At 39.3% G+C, this 23,076-nt stretch overlaps 2 protein-coding genes across 4 annotated transcripts in view; one reads left to right on the top strand and one right to left on the bottom strand.

Moving 5' to 3' along the window:
* Positions 1-11,688, bottom strand: part of hpn (hepsin) — a 26,817-nt gene extending 15,129 nt beyond the window's left edge. For both annotated transcript variants that reach the window (XM_079693707.1, XM_079693706.1), the window contains exons 1-2: positions 11,487-11,688; positions 10,150-10,272 (exon numbers count right to left, since the gene is read on the bottom strand). In XM_079693707.1, coding sequence (XP_079549833.1) covers positions 10,150-10,186 — 37 coding nt within the window. In that variant the 5' untranslated portion in view covers positions 10,187-10,272; positions 11,487-11,688. The remainder of the gene's footprint in view (positions 1-10,149; positions 10,273-11,486) is intronic.
* On the top strand, positions 9,104-21,769 carry LOC307047007 (B-cell receptor CD22). Of its 2 annotated transcripts, none has more exons than XM_079693709.1 (9): positions 9,104-9,348; positions 15,045-15,219; positions 15,655-15,785; positions 16,039-16,127; positions 16,230-16,432; positions 17,642-17,905; positions 18,645-18,956; positions 19,638-19,716; positions 20,022-21,769. In XM_079693709.1, exons 2-9 carry the CDS (start codon positions 15,171-15,173, stop codon positions 20,083-20,085), a joined length of 1,191 nt encoding a protein of 396 aa, XP_079549835.1. In that variant the 5' UTR covers positions 9,104-9,348; positions 15,045-15,170; the 3' UTR covers positions 20,086-21,769. The 2 variants fall into 2 exon arrangements, with proteins under 2 accessions (XP_079549835.1, XP_079549834.1); XM_079693708.1 differs by lacking the exon at positions 9,104-9,348 and adding an exon at positions 11,811-11,948.
* The last annotated feature ends 1,307 nt before the right edge of the window (positions 21,770-23,076 follow it).

Genomic DNA, 23,076 nt, shown 5'->3' on the forward strand with positions numbered 1-23,076 from the left:
TCAACTCAGTGAAAGCACTGTCTGCTGACCAATCAGAGCTCAGTGTGCGGAGTTTAAAGCGCTCGAGTCATATTACAGGAGAAAGGAAATACAGTTTAAACAGCTGGAAACTTCAGGAAAGACGGCCGGCAAAAATCACAGACTGTGTGAACGTGAACATTAATAGAATATCACCTCCCATCTTCGGAGCAATCTGACTAATATAAAATTAGCGCTAAGAAAGCTTAATTAAATATCTGCCACAACATAAGTAACCGGATCAAAGTAACATTACGTAGCCTACAGTCCGCGGCACTGTGAGTGCAGACGTCGATGTGTCCCATTATCATTCATATCACATCATATCACATCATAATGTATCATATATTTCCTTATCTGAGTCAGCTTCTTAAGCCGTATCTGGCCGTGCAACACTTACAGTGTCACATACTGTATGCATTACATTACATTGCATTTAGCTGACGCTTTTATCCAAAGCGACTTACAATAAGTGCATTCGACCAACAAGATACAAACTTGAAGAAAACAGAATCATATAGTACATCAGGTTTCATAGAGCTCAAACATTTCAAGTGCTACTCAACTGGCTTTAGATAAGCCAGTACTTTATTAGTATATAAGTGCTTTGTTAGCAATTCTTTGTTAGTAATTCTATCGCTCGAAGTGGAGTCGAAAGAGATGAGTTTTCAGTCTGCGCCGGAAGATGTGCAAGCTATCTGCTGTCCTGATTTCAATGGGGAGATCATTCCACCATTTTGGAGCCAGGATAGCAAACCCACGTGTTTTTGCTGATGGGAACTTGGGTCCCCCTCGCAGTGCGGGTGCAGCGAGCTGTTTGGCTGATGAAGAGCGGAGTGCACGTGCTGGGGTGTACGGTTTAACCATGTCCTGGATGTAGGAAGGGCCAGATCCATTCGCAGCATGGTACGCAAGTACCATTGTCTTGAAGTGGATTCTAGCAGTTACTGGAAGCCAGTGAAGGGAGCGGAGGAGCAGCGTGGTTTGGGAAAATGTTGGAAGGTTGAAGACCAGACGAGCTGCTGCATTCTGGATGAGCTGCAGAGGTCGGATGGCACATGCAGGTAGACCAGCCAGGAGGGAGTTGCAGTAGTCTAGGCGTGAGATGACGAGAGCCTGGACCAGAACCTGCGTCGCTTTCTGGGTCAGGAGGGGACGTATCCTCCTGATATTGTAAAGGCTGTATCTGCAGCAGCGGGATGTTGCAGCAATGTTTGCAGTGAAGGACAGTTTGTTATAGGGTCACACCCAGATTCCTTGCAGTCTGAGTCGGGGAAACAATTGAGGTGCCCAGGGGCGGATCTACCGGGGTGGCATGGGGTGGCAGCTGCCAACCTAAAAAATAGCCTTGCCACCCCAGCTGCCACCCCAGTTGGAATCTTTGTTTTGAAAGAAAAGTTGTGGCTCATTGGACATTTATGAGAGAAAATCTCTAATGTCCGAGTGCAAGTGAATGTAGCACAAGACGCGAGTCTTGTAACCCCCAGTGCTTGAATTGGACTGGTACTCACCGGTACGACCAGTCCAATTGTCCAATTGGTCTCTGTGTGTCATTCAAGCTCGGGAGGGTGTGTGTTAGTGTATGTGTGGCGCGAGCGAGCGAGTAAGCGCGTGCACCGGTTACGTGTATTGTTTTTAGCCTCTGGCGCTAGCTAGCTGTGCTAACAGATATAAGGAGTTGTTTCAACAAGGTGGAGGGAGAGTCCTCTGCTGTCAGACTGAGAGGCTGGTAACTACAGCTCAGGTGAGGTAAATTACACTGAGTTTTTAGATAGTTAACTTAGTCGAAGTTATCTCAGTGGGTCTCAAACGGTTCGGTGACCATTTATTTAAACACATATTTCCATTTGAGGGGGTAGTGATTAGTAAAAAATTCATGAATAATAAAAATAAAATGTTAACTAGGTGAAAAAAGGTAAGATAAACTTGTTGAGAGCTAAAACTAGTCTTTGCTGTTGCCTCAAAGAGGAGCAGGGGGGAGAGGGAGACAGGTGTGGCTGATTTAGGAGCACAGACACACTCACAACTATAAATGAACCAAAAACAAATAAATAAACAAGTTTCAATTTTTTTTCATATTGGATATGGTGTGTTATTGGTTATGGCCATGCAGTTATGATTTTATGATTATTTAAATGTATTCAGTTCTGTTTCATATGGGTGTAGTCTCTTTATTTCCCCCTCAAAATGCACCAGATTGATGCATTTAAGTCCAACATTTAAAAAAAAAAATCTTACCTCCCTATAGGATTTGAGGTCCACCCCCACTTAAAATATGTTCACATGGATAGGTTCCTAAATAGATTTGCACACTTTTTAAAATAGTAACCCACCTCCATATGTTTATTTTTGGAGGGCTATCACTATGGGCAGCAACACTGTAAATATTGACAAATAAACCCAGCAAAATGGCACAAAAAACTGGTATTGGCCTGGCTGGGTGTATAATTCCCGGCCTGACTTATTGTCCCAGTCCGGCCCTGAATTTGACGCATGACATCAACTATGCCCAGCGTACCTATGACGCGCCGCAGCGATAGACTAGAGCAGAAAAGACATCACATAACGTTAACATTTCGAAAATGTTAGCGTGGCTTAATAATAGTGCGAAAAGACAGCGCTTGTCGCCGGACAGGGATTCCCTCTCTCCTTTCCTGCTGAAAGATGGTGAGTGTACTCAGGGACGAGGAGTCATTTAACCAGCCGCCAGTAGGAGTTAGGCTTTACTTTCTTTTATATCCATAAAGAAAAAGTAAATCTGTTTACAGTTGTTTCATATGGATGTTGAGAGGTATCCATATATCTCTTCATTTTGCTCTCAAAGTGCACCAGATTGATGCATCTAACTTCAATATTTATAAAAAAATCTTCCCGGGGGAGCATGCCCCCAGACCCCCCTAGAGGGTGTCAGGTCCACTCCCCACTTAGATAAATAGCACTTTATCACTGCACCCCCTCTAATCTCAGATGCACCCTGAGTCATTTTGTTTAAGTACAGTGAGCCTTTCTAAAATATACAGTAAAGAGAGAAACCCACCAGCATTATAGGATATACTATGACTTTAAGCCAAATACTTGTTTTTCGGCTGTATAAATAAATTGACTTGAAACAGTTGCTGATTTAGAGTACTGGCACCTTTTTTATTACAATTCAAGCTCTGGTAACCCCTCCCTGGCGCGAGCGAGGAAATAATATGATTGGCAGCGATTTCATTTGAACGGGACGGCGCATAACGAGAAGCATTCGGATCCAAGTAGACGGAAGGAATGAGGTATTTGTGGTCTACAATGACAGAGAAGAGACTGTCAAGTTTGGCTGTAATCAGCATTGAATCAAAACGCAATAAAGCTTTGGAACTTACTAAGTTTGTGAGGCGTTTTGCTGAACAAATGGTAATCGCTGCATTCAGCTGTAATATGCCAACTTGATGCTTTGCTCACGGATGACTCGATGAGCATAAAAAACTGTTAAGATGATGACCTCGTATGTGTCTATATATTTTTTTTCTTTGTGGGGGTCTGCCCCCAAAAAACAGTTTTAAGTCCTGAGAAAGTCAAATAAGTAAAACTACACTGCCCAGCCAAAAAAAAGTAACCACTTTGATTTAACTAGGCCAGTATCGTGATTTCCTCTGTGTTAATAGTAGATCTAAACAAACAAAACAGACCACAAAACAACTTTCTTAATGTATTAAAATGATTTTCTTTTCATGATCTGTTATTTTCTCAAATGTTCTTATTATGGGGCAGTACTTACAGATGCTTGAAATTCAAATATTTACTAAATGGTCAATTCTGATAATATATATATATATTTTTTAATCATTTGACAAAACAGATGTATATGTGAAAGAGTAAAAAATATGTATTTATGTTCAATACAATTTACAATCAGTACAATGAATGTGTTGCTATTCAATTAGCGCATCAGACCCTCTCGTATGTCCCTGCCCTCCTCCTCTGCACCTTGTGCCACTGCTACCCCAGGCTCTGCTGCTGCTGCTGCTGCTGCTGCTGCTGCTGCTGCTGCTGCTGCTGCTGCTGCTGCTGCTGCTGCTACATCCAATTAATCACCCATAGGCCTCTCCATGACATTTGTTGCACAGATAGGTGTAGGTTTCCTCAGACGTCCTGAAGTTCTGCACCCACTGAGTGTGTGTGAAAGATGAAATAATCCCACCCCACCACTCAGTAGCTCGGTTGAACTATAGTTACTACCCCAGTGACTAACTGTAATGGAAACGCAGCTTAAATTGAGCCTGGCCTACCAAGGCCAAACCATACCGTACTAAACCGTACTAAGTCCTGCAGTGGAAAAGCGCCATTAGAGAAGTGCTGATTCTGGGTCCTTAGCTTTAAAAAAAAGAGATACTCAGCTAAACGCTGCCGTGATTAAACGCCATATCATGTTCAAAACCCCATCAAGGATTATTTCTGGAACAGTATGGAGCTCAAATTACTTTCTCTTGCGGATTTACTACAAGGTGAGTTCCTTTTTATATCTTGTTTTTTTTAAATACTAAATTCTACTGGTCATATTTCCATTGTTGAGGTCTACTAAAATAGATTTAAATTGTACAATTTTCCAAAATTACATTAATTTCTCATACAGTATCTCTGTATAGTATGTGTATTCACCTGGTATTCACTCTTCCCCCCCTCCCTGTGAGCCCAGTGTGCCCTGATTGGTCGGGACGTTACGAGGCTCGTCGGCTCGTTGCTGCTCGCCGCTGCTGCGAGGAGCGGACAGGCTTTCGGGTCGGCGATACAGCGAGACACAGCGAAACTCATAATGAGCACACACAAACACTCACAGCCGTAGTAAAACAATAAGTGTGGCTTGATATTGAGTAAGAAAAAGGTTTATAACGCTGTGAGAATTGGTCTGCGGAGAGCATTTATCCGAGATCCCAACTCGTCTATGACCAGCGTTCAGGGAGTCAATGGGGACTCCCTGTTAGTTAGCCAAGGGATCCTGGTGTGTGAGGTGCTCCGCGGATTGGTCCACTTGGGCCAATCCGGTCATTTGTTGTGGATTTGGGTGTTCACACAGAACCCAGGAAGCAAACAATTGAAAATGAGAAATCTCTAACGAGGCGTTCTGGGTCAGCATAGACAGGTCTTTTCTGTGTTAGAGTTTTACTCACTACAGGGTGTACCTACAGGGTTTCTGACTCTGCAGACCGTTCACATGCATAAAAACCTTCATAACACACAAGGGGACGGGTAATAACCGGAAAAGCATGACATGGGCCCTTTACAGAATCCCATGTGTTAGTGAATTTTTATATATTTTCCTTTAGAATGGAAGGAAATTAGTATTCAAATTAGTATTTAATTGTTGATCCCCCCCCAATGTTGACTCCATGGTTACGGCCTTGTTTTGTATAATAGGACACCTTTAATATGGAGAAAACCCAGATGTTTGTATGTTTTTAAATGTAGCTGAAAGAAATACGGGTGTCCATACTGAGAGTGCATTAATATTAGCTATTTAGATGTGTCTTTAGATGCTTGTTAGGAAAAAAACAAGCTGGGAAAGATCACTGTCATGTACATTTATTTTCCATAAATTAAACTGGAGAGTCAGGGCTGTGATGGTAATCCTTTCCATCAATGTGCCAGGAAACAACAGGAGATACTCTAGAACAGTGGTTCTCAACTGGTCAGGCCTCGGGACCCACTTTTTACTTGGTCAATACATCGCGACCCAACATTTTGAAGCACTCAAATCTATAAAAAACGTGCTGTAATATATACGCTTTTCAGCATACAATATTAATACAAGTGAAGTACAGTGCATATATCCCTTATATCCCTTTACAGAACTAAAGTATGCTTTTAAAGGTTTAATGAGATGATGGAATCAAAGCTGAACTATGTAAAAAGGCACACATGCTGAAAACCCAACCCCAGCAGGGGAGTCTGGGGGGATTCTCCCCCAGGAGATTTTTAGAAATACTAACATACTATGCATTCTGGTACACTCTGAGAAGAAAATAAATAAATCTATTACTACCCGACAGATTAATAATATGTTATGCCATTGTTTGTTTTTCACTTTGTTCTGACATCTTGCAGAAGAGGAAAGAGGTCTGCGTGACTTACTTTAAATTGTGGGTAAGGGTAGATATTTCCCATTGTTCTGTGACCTGTCAATCATCAAACCGGGGGTCATATTTCATTATGTGTTCATTTTTATCTGAAGTTGTACCCATGGATGTATAAAGAAGATTTATACCGCAAAGTTATTCTCCGTGGGGACTTCCCCCCCCCCCCCCCCCCCCCCAAAAAAAAAAAAAGAATTCCAAAATGTTTTTCTCCAATTTTTTTTTCTTCACTCACACATCCGCGACCCACTCGAAACGGGTCCGCGACCCACCAGTTGAGAACCACTGCTCTAGAATATGAGTGTTGCCAATCAAAGAAAACATTCTACATGCCCAGTTTCCTTCCTGCCACTGTCTCCCTCCAACATTGCCCCTACTCTCTCATTTCACTAACATTTTCTGTGAAAACAATTGAAGAAAAGGAAGACATAAAAACACATTTTAGACATTCAAAGTATTCACCAAGGTTAATGGTTCACATCCAGTTGTTTTTCCAGTTAACAACTCAAAGTCAGTTTATTTAGCTTATATGTAGACTTTTTAATCTCTACGTTGTTTTCAGGATACATGTTAGCTGTGTCGACCTACTCATCCAGTGACCTCAACATCCTTCTCAGCTATCTCCTCACGTCTGCTCCCTCCCTCTACAGTAGGACCTTTCCCTGGCCAACTCCATCTGCTCCTCCTCCACCTCTGTACCTGTCCTCTTTTCCCCCTCTCTTCAGGCTTCCCCAACAAACATCCAGGCAGGTGTTGTAGTTCCTTGCATTGTATAATTAAAATAAACAATGGAGTGTGGTTGAGGGGTCACAGAGGGACGAGGAAAAATGAGGCAGAAAAAGTGAGAAACAGAAAGTGAACATCTGATGAATGGACGTTTTATAAGAAGCACATTCCAGGCTCCTGGTCATTCTCTCAGGTTGTGTCCTCCAGGAAATACCCCAACATTTCCTCCACACATCTTAACTCCAGCACATACACACTTGCACCAAAGCTGCCCATTCCCAAACTTCTTCTTCTTTCTTCCCTGATGCCTTCCCGCCAACACAGTGCCCTTTCCCAATCAAATTGCAGAACAGAACAAGCACTCTTTTGTGTCCACTTCTACCTGAGACCACACCCTTTCCGAGACCACCCCCTTCCTGTGTGTCTGAATGCTATTAGTCAGGGTTTTTCTAGAAATCACTGCGATATTATGTTCAGTAATTATCTTGTATAATAACAAAAAATAGTAATACTGTAGAATTGCATTATGTTGAAAAGTGGAAACAAAGTTCTTGTTAAAATGTATTACATATTTGCATATGCTACAATGAGAACTGACCCAAAGTGGGTGTAAGATGTATTCTACCTATTCCACTAAATATTAAGGGGCCCTGCTTTGGGGGATTTATTGTTTTTGTGCTTGTAAATGGTCGGCAAAGGCTAAAATTCCAAAGTTCCCTCCAGAATGAGTTTCTCTCCCATACACTCCACGCCTGAAACGCCTCCATCAGACTTATTTGTTTACTTCAGTGACATAGTGACATCATTATATAACACTCTTGCTTCTTTTGGCTAACGCTCCACCCCATTATGCATGATAGGCTAAGGGGCGTGACAACTCTTGGCAGTTGACCAATCACAACAGAGCTTGCCAGCTAACCAATCAGAGCGGACTGGGCTCTGGTTTCAGACAGAGGATGAAAAGAGGTGCTGCAGCACAGGCAGTATGAGAAAAATAAAGAGCTTTTTGTACATTAAAGTATGGAGACATGTCACAGGAGAGACATAAAACATATGTATATATTTTTCAACACGTTTAATTAGTAGCAATTTGACTTCTAGATCAAGTGTTTATCTACAATCAAAAGATAGAACTGGGTTTTTTGTTGCGGTAAATAAGGCTGACATAGGGGAGAGGAAATAATGAATCATCACTTACTGTTTGTGATCCACACAAGCATTCTGCACTTACATCTTATTTTGGGTAATTTCTCTCCCCATACATGAGTCACATAACCAGCCAGAAGCAGCAGCATGCTTTACTGTATCATGACTCATTTACTGAGATGTTGAAAGGGATGCATTACACCCTCCCACTGTAGCCTCACAGTGGTGGGTGAAGAGAAGCAGCTGTGTTCCAGATGGGCTTACACACCCTCAACAAAAAAAGGAAAAAAAAAAAAAAAAGCATATTTTGTATAAAACAAAACAAAACGTTGTCTTCTAAATTAGCCGAGTTGTATCTGAGATGCAAGCTTATTTTCCTATAAAAAATATATATCGCCTGTCTTGCTTTTGTTAATAATAAGGTGTTAAAGTAAGAATGAACTTAAACCTTGAAAATAGTGGTGTGATTAAAAAGTCCTCAAGCTCCAGGCTCTGTTTTTTTAGCATTTGCTCTATTATACTTTGTGCTCTTGGAGGCAATGACATTAGGGCTTTAGGAAACAGATTCAAGCCAGGAAGATCACATTTGTTATGTATCTGGTCCATCAAAAACAGGGCTGAGCATAAATTCAACATACATGGAATCCAAATAAAACACCATATATTTATATAAAGGGGTACAATGGTTTTCAAAATAAATATAAAAGAATATCCTTTTCCTGAGTGAATGAATGAAGTGTGGGAAAAGCAGAAATAACAACAGCACAGAAGCAAAAGAAAACCTCTCACACACATGTGAAGATACAGCAGACTCTCTGACTCATAGCTGTAGTGGTTGTCATGGTAGAAAAGTAAAAATAAACACAATCATACTCAGTGCAGTAAATATTAGTCAGATAAGAAGTATACCCTGCTCTGTTAGCACGTGCTTATGCTTAATGGTGTTTCCTGTACTTGTTCACACTTGTAGCATGTTATGTTTAAGGTAAACAGACACACAGCTGAAAATAGATGAAAAAGATGTCCCACCTAGGCGTCAACACACACACAAGATAAACCACACCACATGTGCCACTCCTCGGCTAGACGGTGTTTCTCTTGTAATTACACGCACCATAGACACAGCCAAATGCATGTCATCTGAGTGAACTCCCTTCAGAAACTACAAAACCAAACGCTAAGCGGACCACGTTCAGATGTAGAAAGTAAGTCACATCACAACAAGGACAAGAGGACCAAGAGTTGAACGGCAGAAAATGTGGAGATAAAGACAGTTTTCTACTAAAGACTTCACTTCATCTAAGGCTACAGGAATCATTTGACTGGCACTCAATCCCTGCAATGTAAGGTAGGGTCACTGCTGGCAAGGGTTATGGGGTAAAAATGTATGAAGGGTTCATTTATTGTCTCTTCAAAGTGGCCGACATATATTTGTGTTTCACAGTTCACACAGACAGGAGTGCTTTCTGGCAACAGTCAAATACAGCATGTAATCTTATCTCCACTTCCATAACAGCATCATATCATAAAGTATGTCATAAAGTCATTACGAGTCGTAAAGCTGACTAAATCTGCATTTCAGCTTAGTTAACGTAACAGGACAGATGTGAATTCCCTGGTTTCCTTTTACATGCGTGTTTCACTGATGGTTGTGAGAGTGTGTTTGCAGGGATAAGGTAGGGGAGTTTCATATTGACAGTAATGTGGGCATAGTGAGGTGTTTTATGTGTCTGCAATGAGGGTGAACTGTTACTGCTGTAGATATAATGTGCTGCAATTTAGTGTAATTTTGTATAAAGTGCAGGGGTGATTACTGGCCCCAGTTATCAACACAAGTATCAGATGTCTTCCTGGAAATCTTTTGAAAAAAAAACTAAAATCATATTAAATCTGAAAACAAAATATATCAAGTGAAAATCAGAGAGACAGCCAGTCAACTTGGAAAAAAACTGTTAATGGTTAACTGTCAAGTGGACTGTTGTCTGGTCCCAAATACAGAAAAAAGGCAACGTGACCAGCGCAGCATTTTAATCTGTGTGTGCGTGTGCGTGTGCGTGTGCGTGTGCGTGTGCGTGTGCGTGTGTGTGTGACTGAGTAGGAAGGGGTGGAGTATAAGGGCAAGAACAACAGTAGTGGTATGTGCACTCACCCATCTTCCCCTCCGACAAAACTTTCTCAGCATACATCTGTATACAGTAGGAAGCAAAAGGGAACAGCTTCCTTCCTTCTCTCCTCAGAACAGGTGGTCCAAGGCCTTGTCAGTCACTTTTCCCTATTGATATAATATTGAAGGTCTTAAGTGACAAACAAAGACCATATTGAAGCAAACATTTAGGATTAACTCTGAAAGCATACAAGTACAGTATATTACGTGGGAGGAACCAACTAGTTTTACCACAAATTAGAAAAAAAAAACATTAAAACACTTTAATATAATAATCCTAGGCCTACTTCAATTTTGATCGATATGCTCTAAAGTACAGGCTGGTTACATCACATATGCAGTCCATAAAAGTCGATATATTTTTACACTAACTGAGTTTTTCTTCTACTATTTGCATCTTCATTCAACGTCATTATTTTTGCCAATACATACTCCACGACTGTTGTCTTTATCAACAGAAGGTTAAACTAGTTACAGTGTTCACTGCCCTGCTAACAGGAGGACAAAAGTCATATGAGACAACTGGGAGCAAATGATAACAAAGGCATTCTTCCTAAAGTTAAAGTGTATCTATAGCAAGCAATAGAAAGTTCAAGCAACTATTGTGTCACTAGAAATATTGAAATTCCCTACAAAGCTATGATATATTTGTTTATTTAAGACTGCAGAGGTTCCAAGACAAAGATAATTCGGGCATTAAAATGGTTCAGCACTATAAATGTAATTTTCACATAATTAAAATTATACCAAAAAAAAGCTACTTAATTTTGTGTTTCATTTCAAAGAACTACGTACTACTAGCTGTTAGAGTTGGGCTATAGCCATTGGTGTAGATTAACCAAGTACATTTACGCAAGTACTGTACTTAATAACTATTTTGAGAGACTTCTACTTTATTTTCAATTTAATATAAATAAACTAAGACTTTTTTTACACCTGGAGTAAATGTACAAGCTACCCTGCAGTATACAAAGTCATTTAAACTAGCTGCACCTTTACCAGCTTTGATAACACTTGAATGCATCAATAATTATAATCAAAACATATAATATATATTATTCTTAAATGGGCCAAACTGCAGAATGAGTACTTTTGGTACTTTAAATATATTTTAATGCTAATTATTTTATTTGAGTAACATTTTGAATGCAGGACCTTTACTTGTAACAGAGTATTCCTACACCCTGTTATTTGTACTTTTACTCAAGTACAAGTTTTGAGTACTTCTCCCACCTCTGACTATAGCCTTTAGCAATGTTAACTGTTAGCATTAAGTGTTAGTTAGACCACAGGGCTGAAACACATTCCAGAAAGAGACTCACCTGACTTTCCTTACAGCAGGTGAAACAAATGCCTTCGTTAATGACAAATATAATGTTATTTTTTCTTTAAAGTCTTTATTGAAGAATAAAATAGCAACAAAAAAACTTCTGCCTCGAAAAACAGACGACGAGGCCGTTTAAACTCCGCCACAGATAAATCCAGTTTGAAGTAAATCCGTGTTGCTGTCTCCACAGGTTACTGACCCCAGAGGAAGAAGAAGGGGGAAAGGATTTCAGCGAGTCTTAATATCAACCGAAACCACCGACACCGGCGTCTAATAGAAAAGAGAAAAACATTTGGAAGCCTGTTCTATCTGAGACGAAGTTAATGAAAGTTTATCGCATCTTTGTCTGCGGGTTCTTGTGTGGTCGTCCTGTGAGCGGTCAGCTCTGCAGAGGAGAGGGGCACCAGTGACGTCACGGTGCATTTCTGAGTGGACCCAGATTGCTGACCTGCTGCAGGTGAACACACTGTGCGAACAGAGTATAGAAGTTGTATTATCCCGTTTCGAGAACACACAACGAAACGGGATAATAACTTAATGTGGGCCAGGGTTTAGTGTAAAAATGTAGGCTACCTTAAAACGGTGGGTGGCGTGGAAAAAATTAAGAGATCAATCAAAATGTTTCTTAACCCTCCGGTACCACTGTGGACGTTTTTGTCCATATGGGTCATTTTTCACTTTACATTTTGCAATAACTTTGGTTCTGTTGGTGCAAATGGCCTGATTCTTTGTAACAAGGCTATTTTCTCGATCTATTTTAGAATTCCAATTTCAATTTTTCAAATAGGTCTTTAATTCACTGTGTAACAAATCGACTACGCAAATTAGTCATTCGAGACAAAAATGTCCACTGCAAAATATTTTGATAAAAACATTATATTAAAAGTTTTTCTTCACAACTTATTTGGGTTCAATCTTTAAAACAACTTCCGCCCTAATAGAAAATACCAAAAATGTAATCATTTTCAGGATTTTAACCCTTTAAATGCCATTTTGAAAACATGAAACCGCTGTGTTTTTTCATGATGAAAATGAGTTATTTTCCAAAAAAATACATATCTGGTGACTGGCTCTTTTTTTATAGAACAGTCTTGGATATGTCAAAGATTAGCAGCAAAATTGATTTTTTTTGCATTATTAGTTTTTGCACAAAATCCGATTGAACAAAAAAGTGACATATTAGTCATTTGGGACAAAAATGTCCACTTCCAAAAACTGCTCTAAAATGACAACAGATTCATATTTTTAAAAACTTTTTGGGGTTAAATCTTTCAATCAACTTCAGTCCTGATCAAAAATACCAAATGTTAAATTATGTTCAGGATTTTAACCCTTGAACTGCCAGTTTGAAAACATGGGATAAAAAAGTGTTTTATCTTTGTGCTGACTCCTTTCAAGCACAGGCAGATCCACACCAGATTCTCCTTCTCAGGGTGTTTCTGGTTCAGAGGATGAGTCCTGCAGCTGAAGTTACGGGCTGCATGAGACCTCTTGTCCCACAGAGAAGCTCCTCTTCATCTTACTGCTTGTTGCGTATCACAGGAATGAAATGACCATCCAGCTAAACTACACATATTTGAAGCTTTGGCATTGCAGCCAGGTGTTTTTATTTACTTCAATGAGTGTATGTATGGCTGTGTATGTCTGTTTGCTAAAGAGACATTATCAAAGGACTTTGAAGTTCCAAACAATTCAAAACATCGAGGTCAAGCTGGGTCAAGATCATACATCTGTTTACCTCAAAGACACATGAAACAGCACAAATGAAAAACAAAACGCCATTAGAGCACACTTACTCCTGTCTCATTCTCACACACAATCACTCACACATACACAAGGTATAAGGAGGTTTAATATGTACGAGTGTGTATGAGTTTGGGAATGAGGGAGTGAGAGAAAAAGAGAGAGAAAGAAAGAAAGATATGAGGCGAAAACTGCGACTTGCTGTAAACCAAATCTACTGTATATTGTTGTCTCTGTACACACACACTGTACATCCAGACACACACACACACACACACACACACACACACACACACACACACACACACACACACACACACACACACACACACACACACAACACGCACATTTCTCAGCTGATACCACTCTTCCACATCCATACCAACACACCTACATCATATTAGTTTCATACATGTATTCCAATGGCTGTCAGGGCCCCATTATACAACAGGCAAAGAAACGAAGAAATGACAAGCATGTAATTCAATGGTAAAATGTCACATCTGGTGATATAGAATAAAAAGGACAAATTGAACTATGTTCCTCCAATATAAAACCCTGACATTACAAAATGCATGATTTTATACCGGTATGGCGGAGAGATCAAAAGATGTGGCTATAATGGGAGTGGATGGGACACGAGTGGCTAATGTGTGAGTTTTTTTTGTTTAATCTGATTCGGTGCAAAAACTAATAATCCACCAAAATAAATGTTATTGCTAATCTTTTTGACATGTCCAAGACTGTGATAAAAAAAAAGCCGACCCCCCCCAACATTCATTATATGGAAAATAACTGCCTTTTTTTGCATGTTTTTCATAGAAAACGCAAATTCATGTTTTCAAACTGGCAGTTCAAGGGTTAAAATCCTGAACATAATTTAACATTTGGTATTTTTGATCAGGACTGAAGTTGATTGAAAGATTTAACCCCAAAAAGTTAAAAAAAATATTAATCTGTTGTCATTTTAGAGTAGTTTTTGGAAGTGGACATTTTTGTCCCGAATGACTAATATGTCATTTTTTTGTGCAATCTGATTTTGTGCAAAAACCAATAATGCAAAAAAATCAATTTTGTTGCTAATCTTTGACATATCCAAGACTGTTATAAAAAAAAAAGAGCCAGTCACCAGATATGTATCTTTTGGAAAATAACTCATTTTCTCTGTTTTCATCATGAAAAAAAACAGCGGTTTCATGTATTCAAAATGGCATTTAAAGAGTTAAAATCCTGAAAATGATTACATTTTTGGTATTTTCTATTAGGGCGGAAGTTGCTTTAAAGATTGAACCCAAAAAAGTTGTGAAAAAAACCTTTTAATATAATGTTTTTTTCAAAGTCTTTTGCAGTGGACATGTTTGTCTCGAATGACTAATTTGCGTAGTCCAATCGAATGATACCGGAGGGTTAAATCTCAATCTCTACATGTATGGGCAGCTATTCAATTCCAGTGTCTGTTGAACTCCAACAAAGATAAATTAATTCAATTAATTGATCACTAAATGTGCTTCAGTGACATTATCCAAAAAAAATGGCCATTCTGCATAACGAGTACTGTAGTTTTTGTACTAATTTTCAATCCAATACTTTTGTATTTAAATGTAGGATATCTAATAAATTATTTCTAGCCTGTGGTATTACCACTTTTACTTAAGTTGTTCCACTACTGCCTAAACAGACATGGCTACACACACATTCATTTACAGTAGGTTCTCTTGCTTTCGTTTAACCATGCATCACCCCAGTTTCCTATTGCAGAGAAAATAAAAAGGAAGTTGGACAATCTGACCCATGATTCTTTGCTCTACAGGAAGCAAGCACATCACCGAAAAGCAGAGGAGGGCAGACAGTTGAAGCCAAAGGAGAAGAAAGGGCAGGTGTCTGATGGTGGAAGATCAGGGGACCAAAACTGAAAAATCAACAGCTGGAATAGAAGATGGGTGGACGAGTGAGCTGCTGGCTGCTGCTCACACTGTCTCTGAAAGGTAAAATACATATTTAAATTAAAGTTTTGGCTTGACATGCATATAGCAAAATTAATGCCGCTTATAAATCATTAAACTGATGTCACAACTGCTTGAAGATGGTTTCAGTGGCACCAGAGCTGCATGCATATTATATCTATATTAGTTCCAATAAAAAATTGTATTTTTACATTTCACCCTGTGACTTATTTTTGTATTGTTTTATTCTTATATCATTGACCAAAACACGAACATTGTTGTACATTGCAGCAAAACTTATAATGCAGGTACACTCAGATACGTCAGTTAATTTGATCTGTATATCTGGATTATCTTAGGTTAATAATGTTAAAGAAAAATACAGTAACTTGCGTAAATGTTAGACCCTTGTAATGTAACTTAGTGGTTATGATATAAAAACCTGTTGTAATGTATTATCTATATCCTCCCCCTCAGGTGTTCTTGCAGGTGATTGGTCAGTTAGTCTTCCCTCCAATCCTATTTCTGCTGTGATTGGTTCCTCTGTGGTTCTCCCTTGTTCCTATGACTTCCCTTCTTCTGAGGCTGAGAGACGGCTCTCTGCTCAGGTATAAAGAAGGCTTTGTTAGCAGTTGCAATGTATCCTGTTTCTTCAGCAGGAAGTCTTTCTTTGCAAGGCTCTTAAATGTGCAGCTGCAGGGGTTTGATCAAGAATAATTTAAATAAACTAACTTATTTGATGGAAGGATTTAAACATCGAGCATCAGGTTAACACAAGCATAATTATGTGGTATTAAATGGTGCTTTAGCCCTTGTTGGAAAGATCCTTCAATAGAAACTCTGTCTAATTATCTCAATTAGGGTGGAGGAGGAGGAGAGGGAGAGGGACAACAGTACAACGTTTCGACTGAGATCTGGTGTCTCGAAAACAATCGCTGTATCACATCAAGGTCTTGTTGAATGAAGATGCACAAAAACATCCACAAACATTTCTGCAAGAACTTATAGAAGAGGGTTAAACCAAACTAAATAAATCTGTCTATCTGTCCCAGATATGTCTTCCACAGTGCCGGTATATTCCCAAATCCATCCTACCAGAACAGGGTGGAGTACCTACAACCAGGAACCAAAAACTGTTCTCTGAGGATTTCTGACCTGAGGAAGTCAGACAGTGGAGCGTATGTGTTTTACCTCATCACCAGCCACCCCACTCAGAAGATGCCAGAGCAGAAAGGAGTACAGCTCCTAGTGGCAGGTGGGAATATTTCATTCACAACTAATGCCAAAACTCATCACCAACAGTAATACTATAATCCCCAAAATGATCTTCATCCTTCATTATCGATGCATAGCTCATGTTGTTTGAGTTGCAAAGGATTTAAGAAAAAATAAATGTTGTACTTTGCGAATTTGTTGACTTTAATATTTGGATGACATGTGTTGATGTTTTAGCACCATCACTTGGAGAAGGAAACACTTCCTTTTTGCAACTCTGTGTGCTATTTATGTGAAGGAGAACTGAAACTGACCAGAAACCTTAACTTGTGTTTCAAGACAGTCTTAATTCCGTACCCAAATGATCAAAGTCCCACACAGCCACACAGCCCAGAGACTCACTGGAAACATGTCTTTGCTGAACTCCTAAAGCAAGTTATTAGAGCCTGTTGAAAAGCAAACTCATTGTGTTTGTGTGAGGTAACTCATGTTGCAATATTCTTAAGAAATGATGGACCAACATCTGTGTCAAGTCACTCTCTTGTTTTGTTTTGTTGGTATAATGCAGTCATAATTATCAGTGAAAGTTGAAAAGTTAAAGATTTTCAACTTTTCAACTATTGAATACAACTTGCACCATGCAGCTGCAAATGAACAAAAACAAAGGTTTGTTGTTTGGTCATGAACAGTTGAACCACTGGTTGGAGGAACAGCACAAGCATGAATGGCGAAGCATGCAACACCTTTTAAATGAATAGAGGCTTGTGAAAAACAACCTGGAGGCAGGAGTTTATTGTTTTAAGGTCAGCTAGTCCACACAGAGGTCACATTCTCAATATATTTATTCTGCTTAAAATAAAGAGATCTGAAATTAGTTTTATTTTTGAACAATCTTATATTGAAACAGTACACATTAAATATGGATCATTAGTTAATAAGGATTTACATTTTATTCCCACCTTTTAAACTTCAAGATAGAGTAGATGTGTACACAAATAGAACAGTTAAAGGTTTGATGTTCAACAGGGAAAAAATATAAAACAATAGACTCAATCATTTTTTCTATGTGTTATACAGTATGGCAGGTTAGTGGACCTTTTACCTCAGTATTTCTACAATCCTGGCCAAAGCCCTGAACAGAGATCTTCATACAGTTCTTTTTCACAGATCACTTAACTTCGTTTTATTCTCGAATAATAATAATACGACTTAATACACTTGTTATTTGAATGACCCTCGTTTTCTCCAGACTCCTCCAGTGCAGTCACGGTGTCAGCGAGTCCCTCCAGTGACATCACAGAGGGCGTGGCCCTGCGTCTGGCCTGCGGCAGCCCTGCGGCCAGTCCCCAGGCCCTCTTCAAATGGTACAAGAGCACAAGCAGCACCCCGAGACACACTGGACAGGTGTGGGACATCAGTGAGGTGACACCTGGACACTCTGGCAGCTACTACTGTCAGATACAGACTGGGGATAAAGAGCAGAACTCAACAATGCTGCCTATTGATGTAGAATGTAAGTGAAGATTTATTCCCATTTAAATTGATATTTCTATTATGAACCAACAATATGTAGTTTTACGCAACTATGCGTCTCTCGTCAAAACAACAACAAAAATAAAGTTTGGTGATATGGAGAAGTAGCATGGGATTATGAGAGTTGTTGTGTTCTCCACCATTGCAGTCAGCTATCTCTGATTGGGCTTTCACCATTGTTCGTCGTTCAGTAGGCTTTAACAGGTAGACAAATTATCCACAGAGGTTTTTGCAGGGTTGCCACTAAACGTTTGCTGAGCTTGTTTTTATGTAGAGTTGAGATCCAGGTGTTAGGCTGGTATTTATCGGGTGCCAAATTATCTGCCGACTTCTCCTCCTCTCTTAAACAAACTGACTCAGTGATTTAAACTGAGAAAAAACAAAGAGAGAAGCAGTTAAACTTTCCCTTAGCTTTTTTTCTCATGAAGAACTAGACGTTTAATGTATTTGGATCATTCCCTTGATTACAGTTAAGAATTTCTATAGGTTTGAAAATTGTTGAAAACATTTGGGATAGTATCCACTCAACATATAGGTCCAGACATGTAATATCTTACATAATGTATATTTTGACTGAGAAATTCTACATAAAGAAACATCACAGCATATTTTTTTCTCTATTTAATTTAATGAATATATCATTAGCATTAAGTGTCTTCACAGAATCCCATATGATTTGAAACAGGGTGTAACTGACTTCTCATCTCCATCCTGTCCAGACTCTCCTCGCAACACAGCGGTCTCAGTCTCTCCTGCTGCAGAGCTACAGAACGGGCTTCCTGTGACTCTGACCTGCAGCAGCGATGCTAACCCTCCTGTCCACACATACACCTGGTACCAGGGGGCAGCATGTCTTCTGGCAGCCGACAAAAGCTTTAATCGAGGCAGAAAATCTCCGGCTACACCTACAGGACGAGGCCCGACACTCAGCAGTGCCAATATCTCCGCTGAAGAATATGGGCTGCACTGCTGCAAGGCTCGGAACAGACATGGATCACAGACTGACAGTGTGAAACTCACAGATCCCAAAGGTGGGTCAATACGGAGCCTGCCAGTTCTTTGTGGAACCAAGTTCAGCAGGACATAGGCCCAAAATAACACCTCATCTAATATTCAACAACAAACAAACAATACGTAGAAAATAAATTGATATTTCTAAAAAGGAGTCAGTGCTTACATAACAAGAGGTGACTGATTCGTCATTTTGCATACCATAACCTATGACAATCACAAAAAAGGAACCTTTATCACCCTCATTAAGGTACAATTATAATTGGTTGGCCACTGATCCATTTCAGCAGCAACAGTTGTGTCGGTTCTTATGTAAAACAAGGAGAAAAGTGATAATTAAAGAAACCCATTCTTCCACCAGAGCACCAAACACTTATTAAGGTATCATTTTCAAACTACATATCTCTTCTCTACCTTTGAGATACATAAAAAAAAAAAAGGTATGAATTGCCATGTAAATATTTAGTTTGAATACTGGGTCTATTTTGCATTTTATCCAGTACAAATAAACACTATATATATAGCTTTGCTGCCATGAAGCCCAGCCTTATGAAATACCTTTACACTGTAAGTCCATCAGCACCAGGATGTGTAAGGTCTAACTATTAAAAAGTATAAAATAATTCTGCCAGAGACCGTTTTATATGACTCTAATGGTTTTTGTCTGTCCACCCCAACAACGGACCCATCCGAGTCTTCAGGAAAGAGATTGCTGATTATTGGAGTGACTGCCTGTGTTATCCTGGCTTTAGTTGCCATAGTGGCCTTTCTCTTGTCAAGGTGAGTTATTTACTCCCCTTATAGATGATCATTCACTTTTTTAATGACTGTATCATTTAATTTTACATTTAGACAGATGCATCTTTCATAGTCTGCATGCAGAGTCTGTTGCTTGAATTATTCCAATAATCAAATCTAGATGTGAATATAGCGTGTATTTAAAAGGTTGATGTCTGCAGTAGTGTGACTATCAGCCCAATATCTCCAATGCTGTGTTACATGTTATTTATTTAATTTTAGATAGATAGAATGAAATTAGTATTGTAAATTGTTTTTGTTGATAAATGTTTGGTCTATCCTTTCAGGAGACAGAAGTCATCAAGACATCAGTCGTATGTCCTCACAGAGACATCTCCTCCGGCACCTTGAGGCTTCTTTCAGCACAAATACTAGAACGCTTTTTTTCTGGATTTTCTGGAGTTGACTTTTGCTTTAAGAGAATACTCAAGCAAAAATAATAACTATGTAAATAGATTTACTCTTTTGGCTCTTATCTGTTCATTTGTTTACATAAGCTTAAAGGTGGGGTAGGTAATTCACTTCAGCAACACTTTTTGTTATATTCCATGGAATGCTCTTAACATCCCAATAGCAATGAACACATTAAATGCTTTGACAATAAATACATAAAAAAAATTCATCTGTAGAAGCCGTGGCGCTGTAAGAAGCACGACCAATTATTTTAGCCGGCCCGGCTAAAATAACTGGATGGCCTACCTGCCTGTCCGCCTTCCATCTCGTGCACAAACTTATCTCGTGCCCTCATTGGTCATGTGCGCGTTTGTGTGTGTTGGAGGAGGGGCTCTGTAAGGAAGTCTGAAGGAAGGGGCAGATTTTTTTCGGCTGCATACTTTCAAATTCTAGCGCACTCGAGCTGTTTTCTCCATTCTTATACCCTACCTTTAACTGTTATTGTGCTTTTGGATTAGTTTAATGCTGCTGTCAGGATATAACATAGTGATAAAATATACAAATATATTTATTATCACCCAATTTCCTTTTTTATACTGCACTTAAACAACACGCAGAGTGCACCCAGTACGGCAGTGTCCAGAAAACAGCTGTTGCTCAAAGCCTGTTAGTGATGATGCAGAGCAAGAAGATGATGACGGAAAATACATTCATAATGATCCAATTAAAATCCGTTAGCTGTAAGCTCTGGGTCACATTTGTGTGTTCTTGAGTAAACGCTGCAGAGTGATAAGGCTATAACAGATACTGACCAGAGCCTGAGGATGAAAACCAGGAGGACAGTGACTCTGAAACCCGGACATTCATTTACAAATTCTACTTGGATATCAACTCTTCATCTTGTTCGTCTATTTTTAGAAAAAAAACGTAATGCTTATAATATTAAAGTGCGATGAGCTAAGACATGCTGATTGAGTGAACAAATATTTAAAGAGACAGTTTCATGTCAGTTCATGTGTTGTTTTCTTTGGTTGTATGCTTGTATTTACTGTTCACTTTCAAAGCGATAGCTCACCACAAACTCAAAAACACATATTTGTCTTGTTACATAACATACATGTTGCTATTTAAAGCGGCCCTATTGTGCTTTTTGGGTTTGTCCCTTTCCTGTAGTGTGGTATTGTTGTGTCTCGTCAAATGTGTTAGTTATGTTCATGTATTTTGTCTGTCATTTCCTGTTTTATTTTGTACCTACCTCTTGTCTTTCATTTGAGGCCCTGTTTCTTCCTCCCCTTGTGTTTTTTTCCCGCCATCATCATTGTCTGCCCCGCCCCTGATTGTTTCCACCTGTTCCCACTCACCTCATGTTTAAATAGTCCTGTCTCTCCCCTGTCCTGTGTCAGTTCGTCTTGTTTGTTTCTCCGAATGGTCATGCCAAGCCTCAGCTCTGAAAGGATCGCTTTCACTCATGTTAGGTTTTGTTTCTTTTGTTAATTGTGTAGGCTTAAGTTTTTCTTAAGTTCTCTTTTTGTTACGGCTAGTTTTTTCCTCCTTGTGTGCACCGTTTGTTATTTCCAGTACCTACTCTATTAAGAGGGATTACCTGATCTGTGAAATTAAAATTAAAATGTTTTACATTCAAGACTTTGTCTCTGGGTCGTGCATTTGGGTTCATCAGTTTGTGTCTAGATCGTGACAGTTATATAGATTTGAGTGCATGTAAATGGTCTGCAAAGGCTAAAACCCCAAAGTTCACATCAGAGGGACCCCTTTGTTTACTTCCGGGACATAATGACATCACTATGTAACACTCACGCTTCTATTGGCTAGCGCTCAAACACATTGTATGTGATAGGGTAAGGGGCAGAACATCTCTAAGCGGTCGACCAATCACAACAGAGCTAGCCGGCTAACCAGTCAGAGCACACTTGGATCTGATTTCAGACGGAGGGTGAAAAGCATCTTAACATGTCACAGTAGAGGTACTAAATAAATAAAATAACCTTAAAAATGTGCATTATAGGGCCCATTGAACAAGCTAGTTTGAGTTGCAGAGTAATAGAGTAATGGAGATATCCGCCATAAAGATGACTGCCTTCACTTGAATATAAGGGAACTAAATGGCGCTGGCTCTGGAAATGTGTTTTAGGCACCACTTGGCAAATGCCATCTAGTTCTGTTACATACAAAAGCAGCAGCAGATGTCACCAAATTAAAATGTCCATACTGCTGCACAAACTATACTGGAGTGGAGCACACATCAAGGGATGATAAGAATGTAAAGTAAATCTTTGTAACCTTTATTTATCCAAATTGGTCCCATTGAGATCATAGATCTCTTTTTCAGGGGAGACCTGCAGCAATTAGGTTCCACATGGAACATAAAACAACATAAAACAATAGAGGATATCATACAACATATTTACAAGCTACATTTACATACTTATCAACATTTACAAATACCCATAGTTTCAATGAGCATTTCATTTACACTTACTTTAAAAACATGAAGAGGAATGAAATTGCTCAGTTTCAATTTTAGCTGTAGACTGTTCCAAGCAAGTGGCGCTGCGCACATAAAAGCTGTCTTACCTAAGACAGTCCTTGCTCTTGGCACATCTAACAATACTACATTTTTGTTACCCTTTTCTCCATCAAATCAAAAGCTTAAAATAAAATGGTGACCTCTCAAACTCACTCAAGTTTCAATCAATGAAATGTTTATCATTATGATATCTTAGTCTTACACAGTGTTCTGCATAGTTATTTAGAATTGTGGCCACATCAGTCTGCCATTATTTGATCCTGACTGAAATATCTCAAAAGCTACTGACAAAATGTATCTGGACATTGACGGAAAATCAAGGGCCCCAGATGATCGATTCTAGAGTCTTTGGTTAGCCCATGACTTCATCTTGCCTATAGTATTTCTTCAAAATATCACCATCA

Source organism: Notothenia rossii (genome assembly GCF_949606895.1).
Source record: "Notothenia rossii genome assembly, chromosome: 7".
NCBI classification, from domain to species: domain Eukaryota; kingdom Metazoa; phylum Chordata; class Actinopteri; order Perciformes; family Nototheniidae; genus Notothenia; species Notothenia rossii.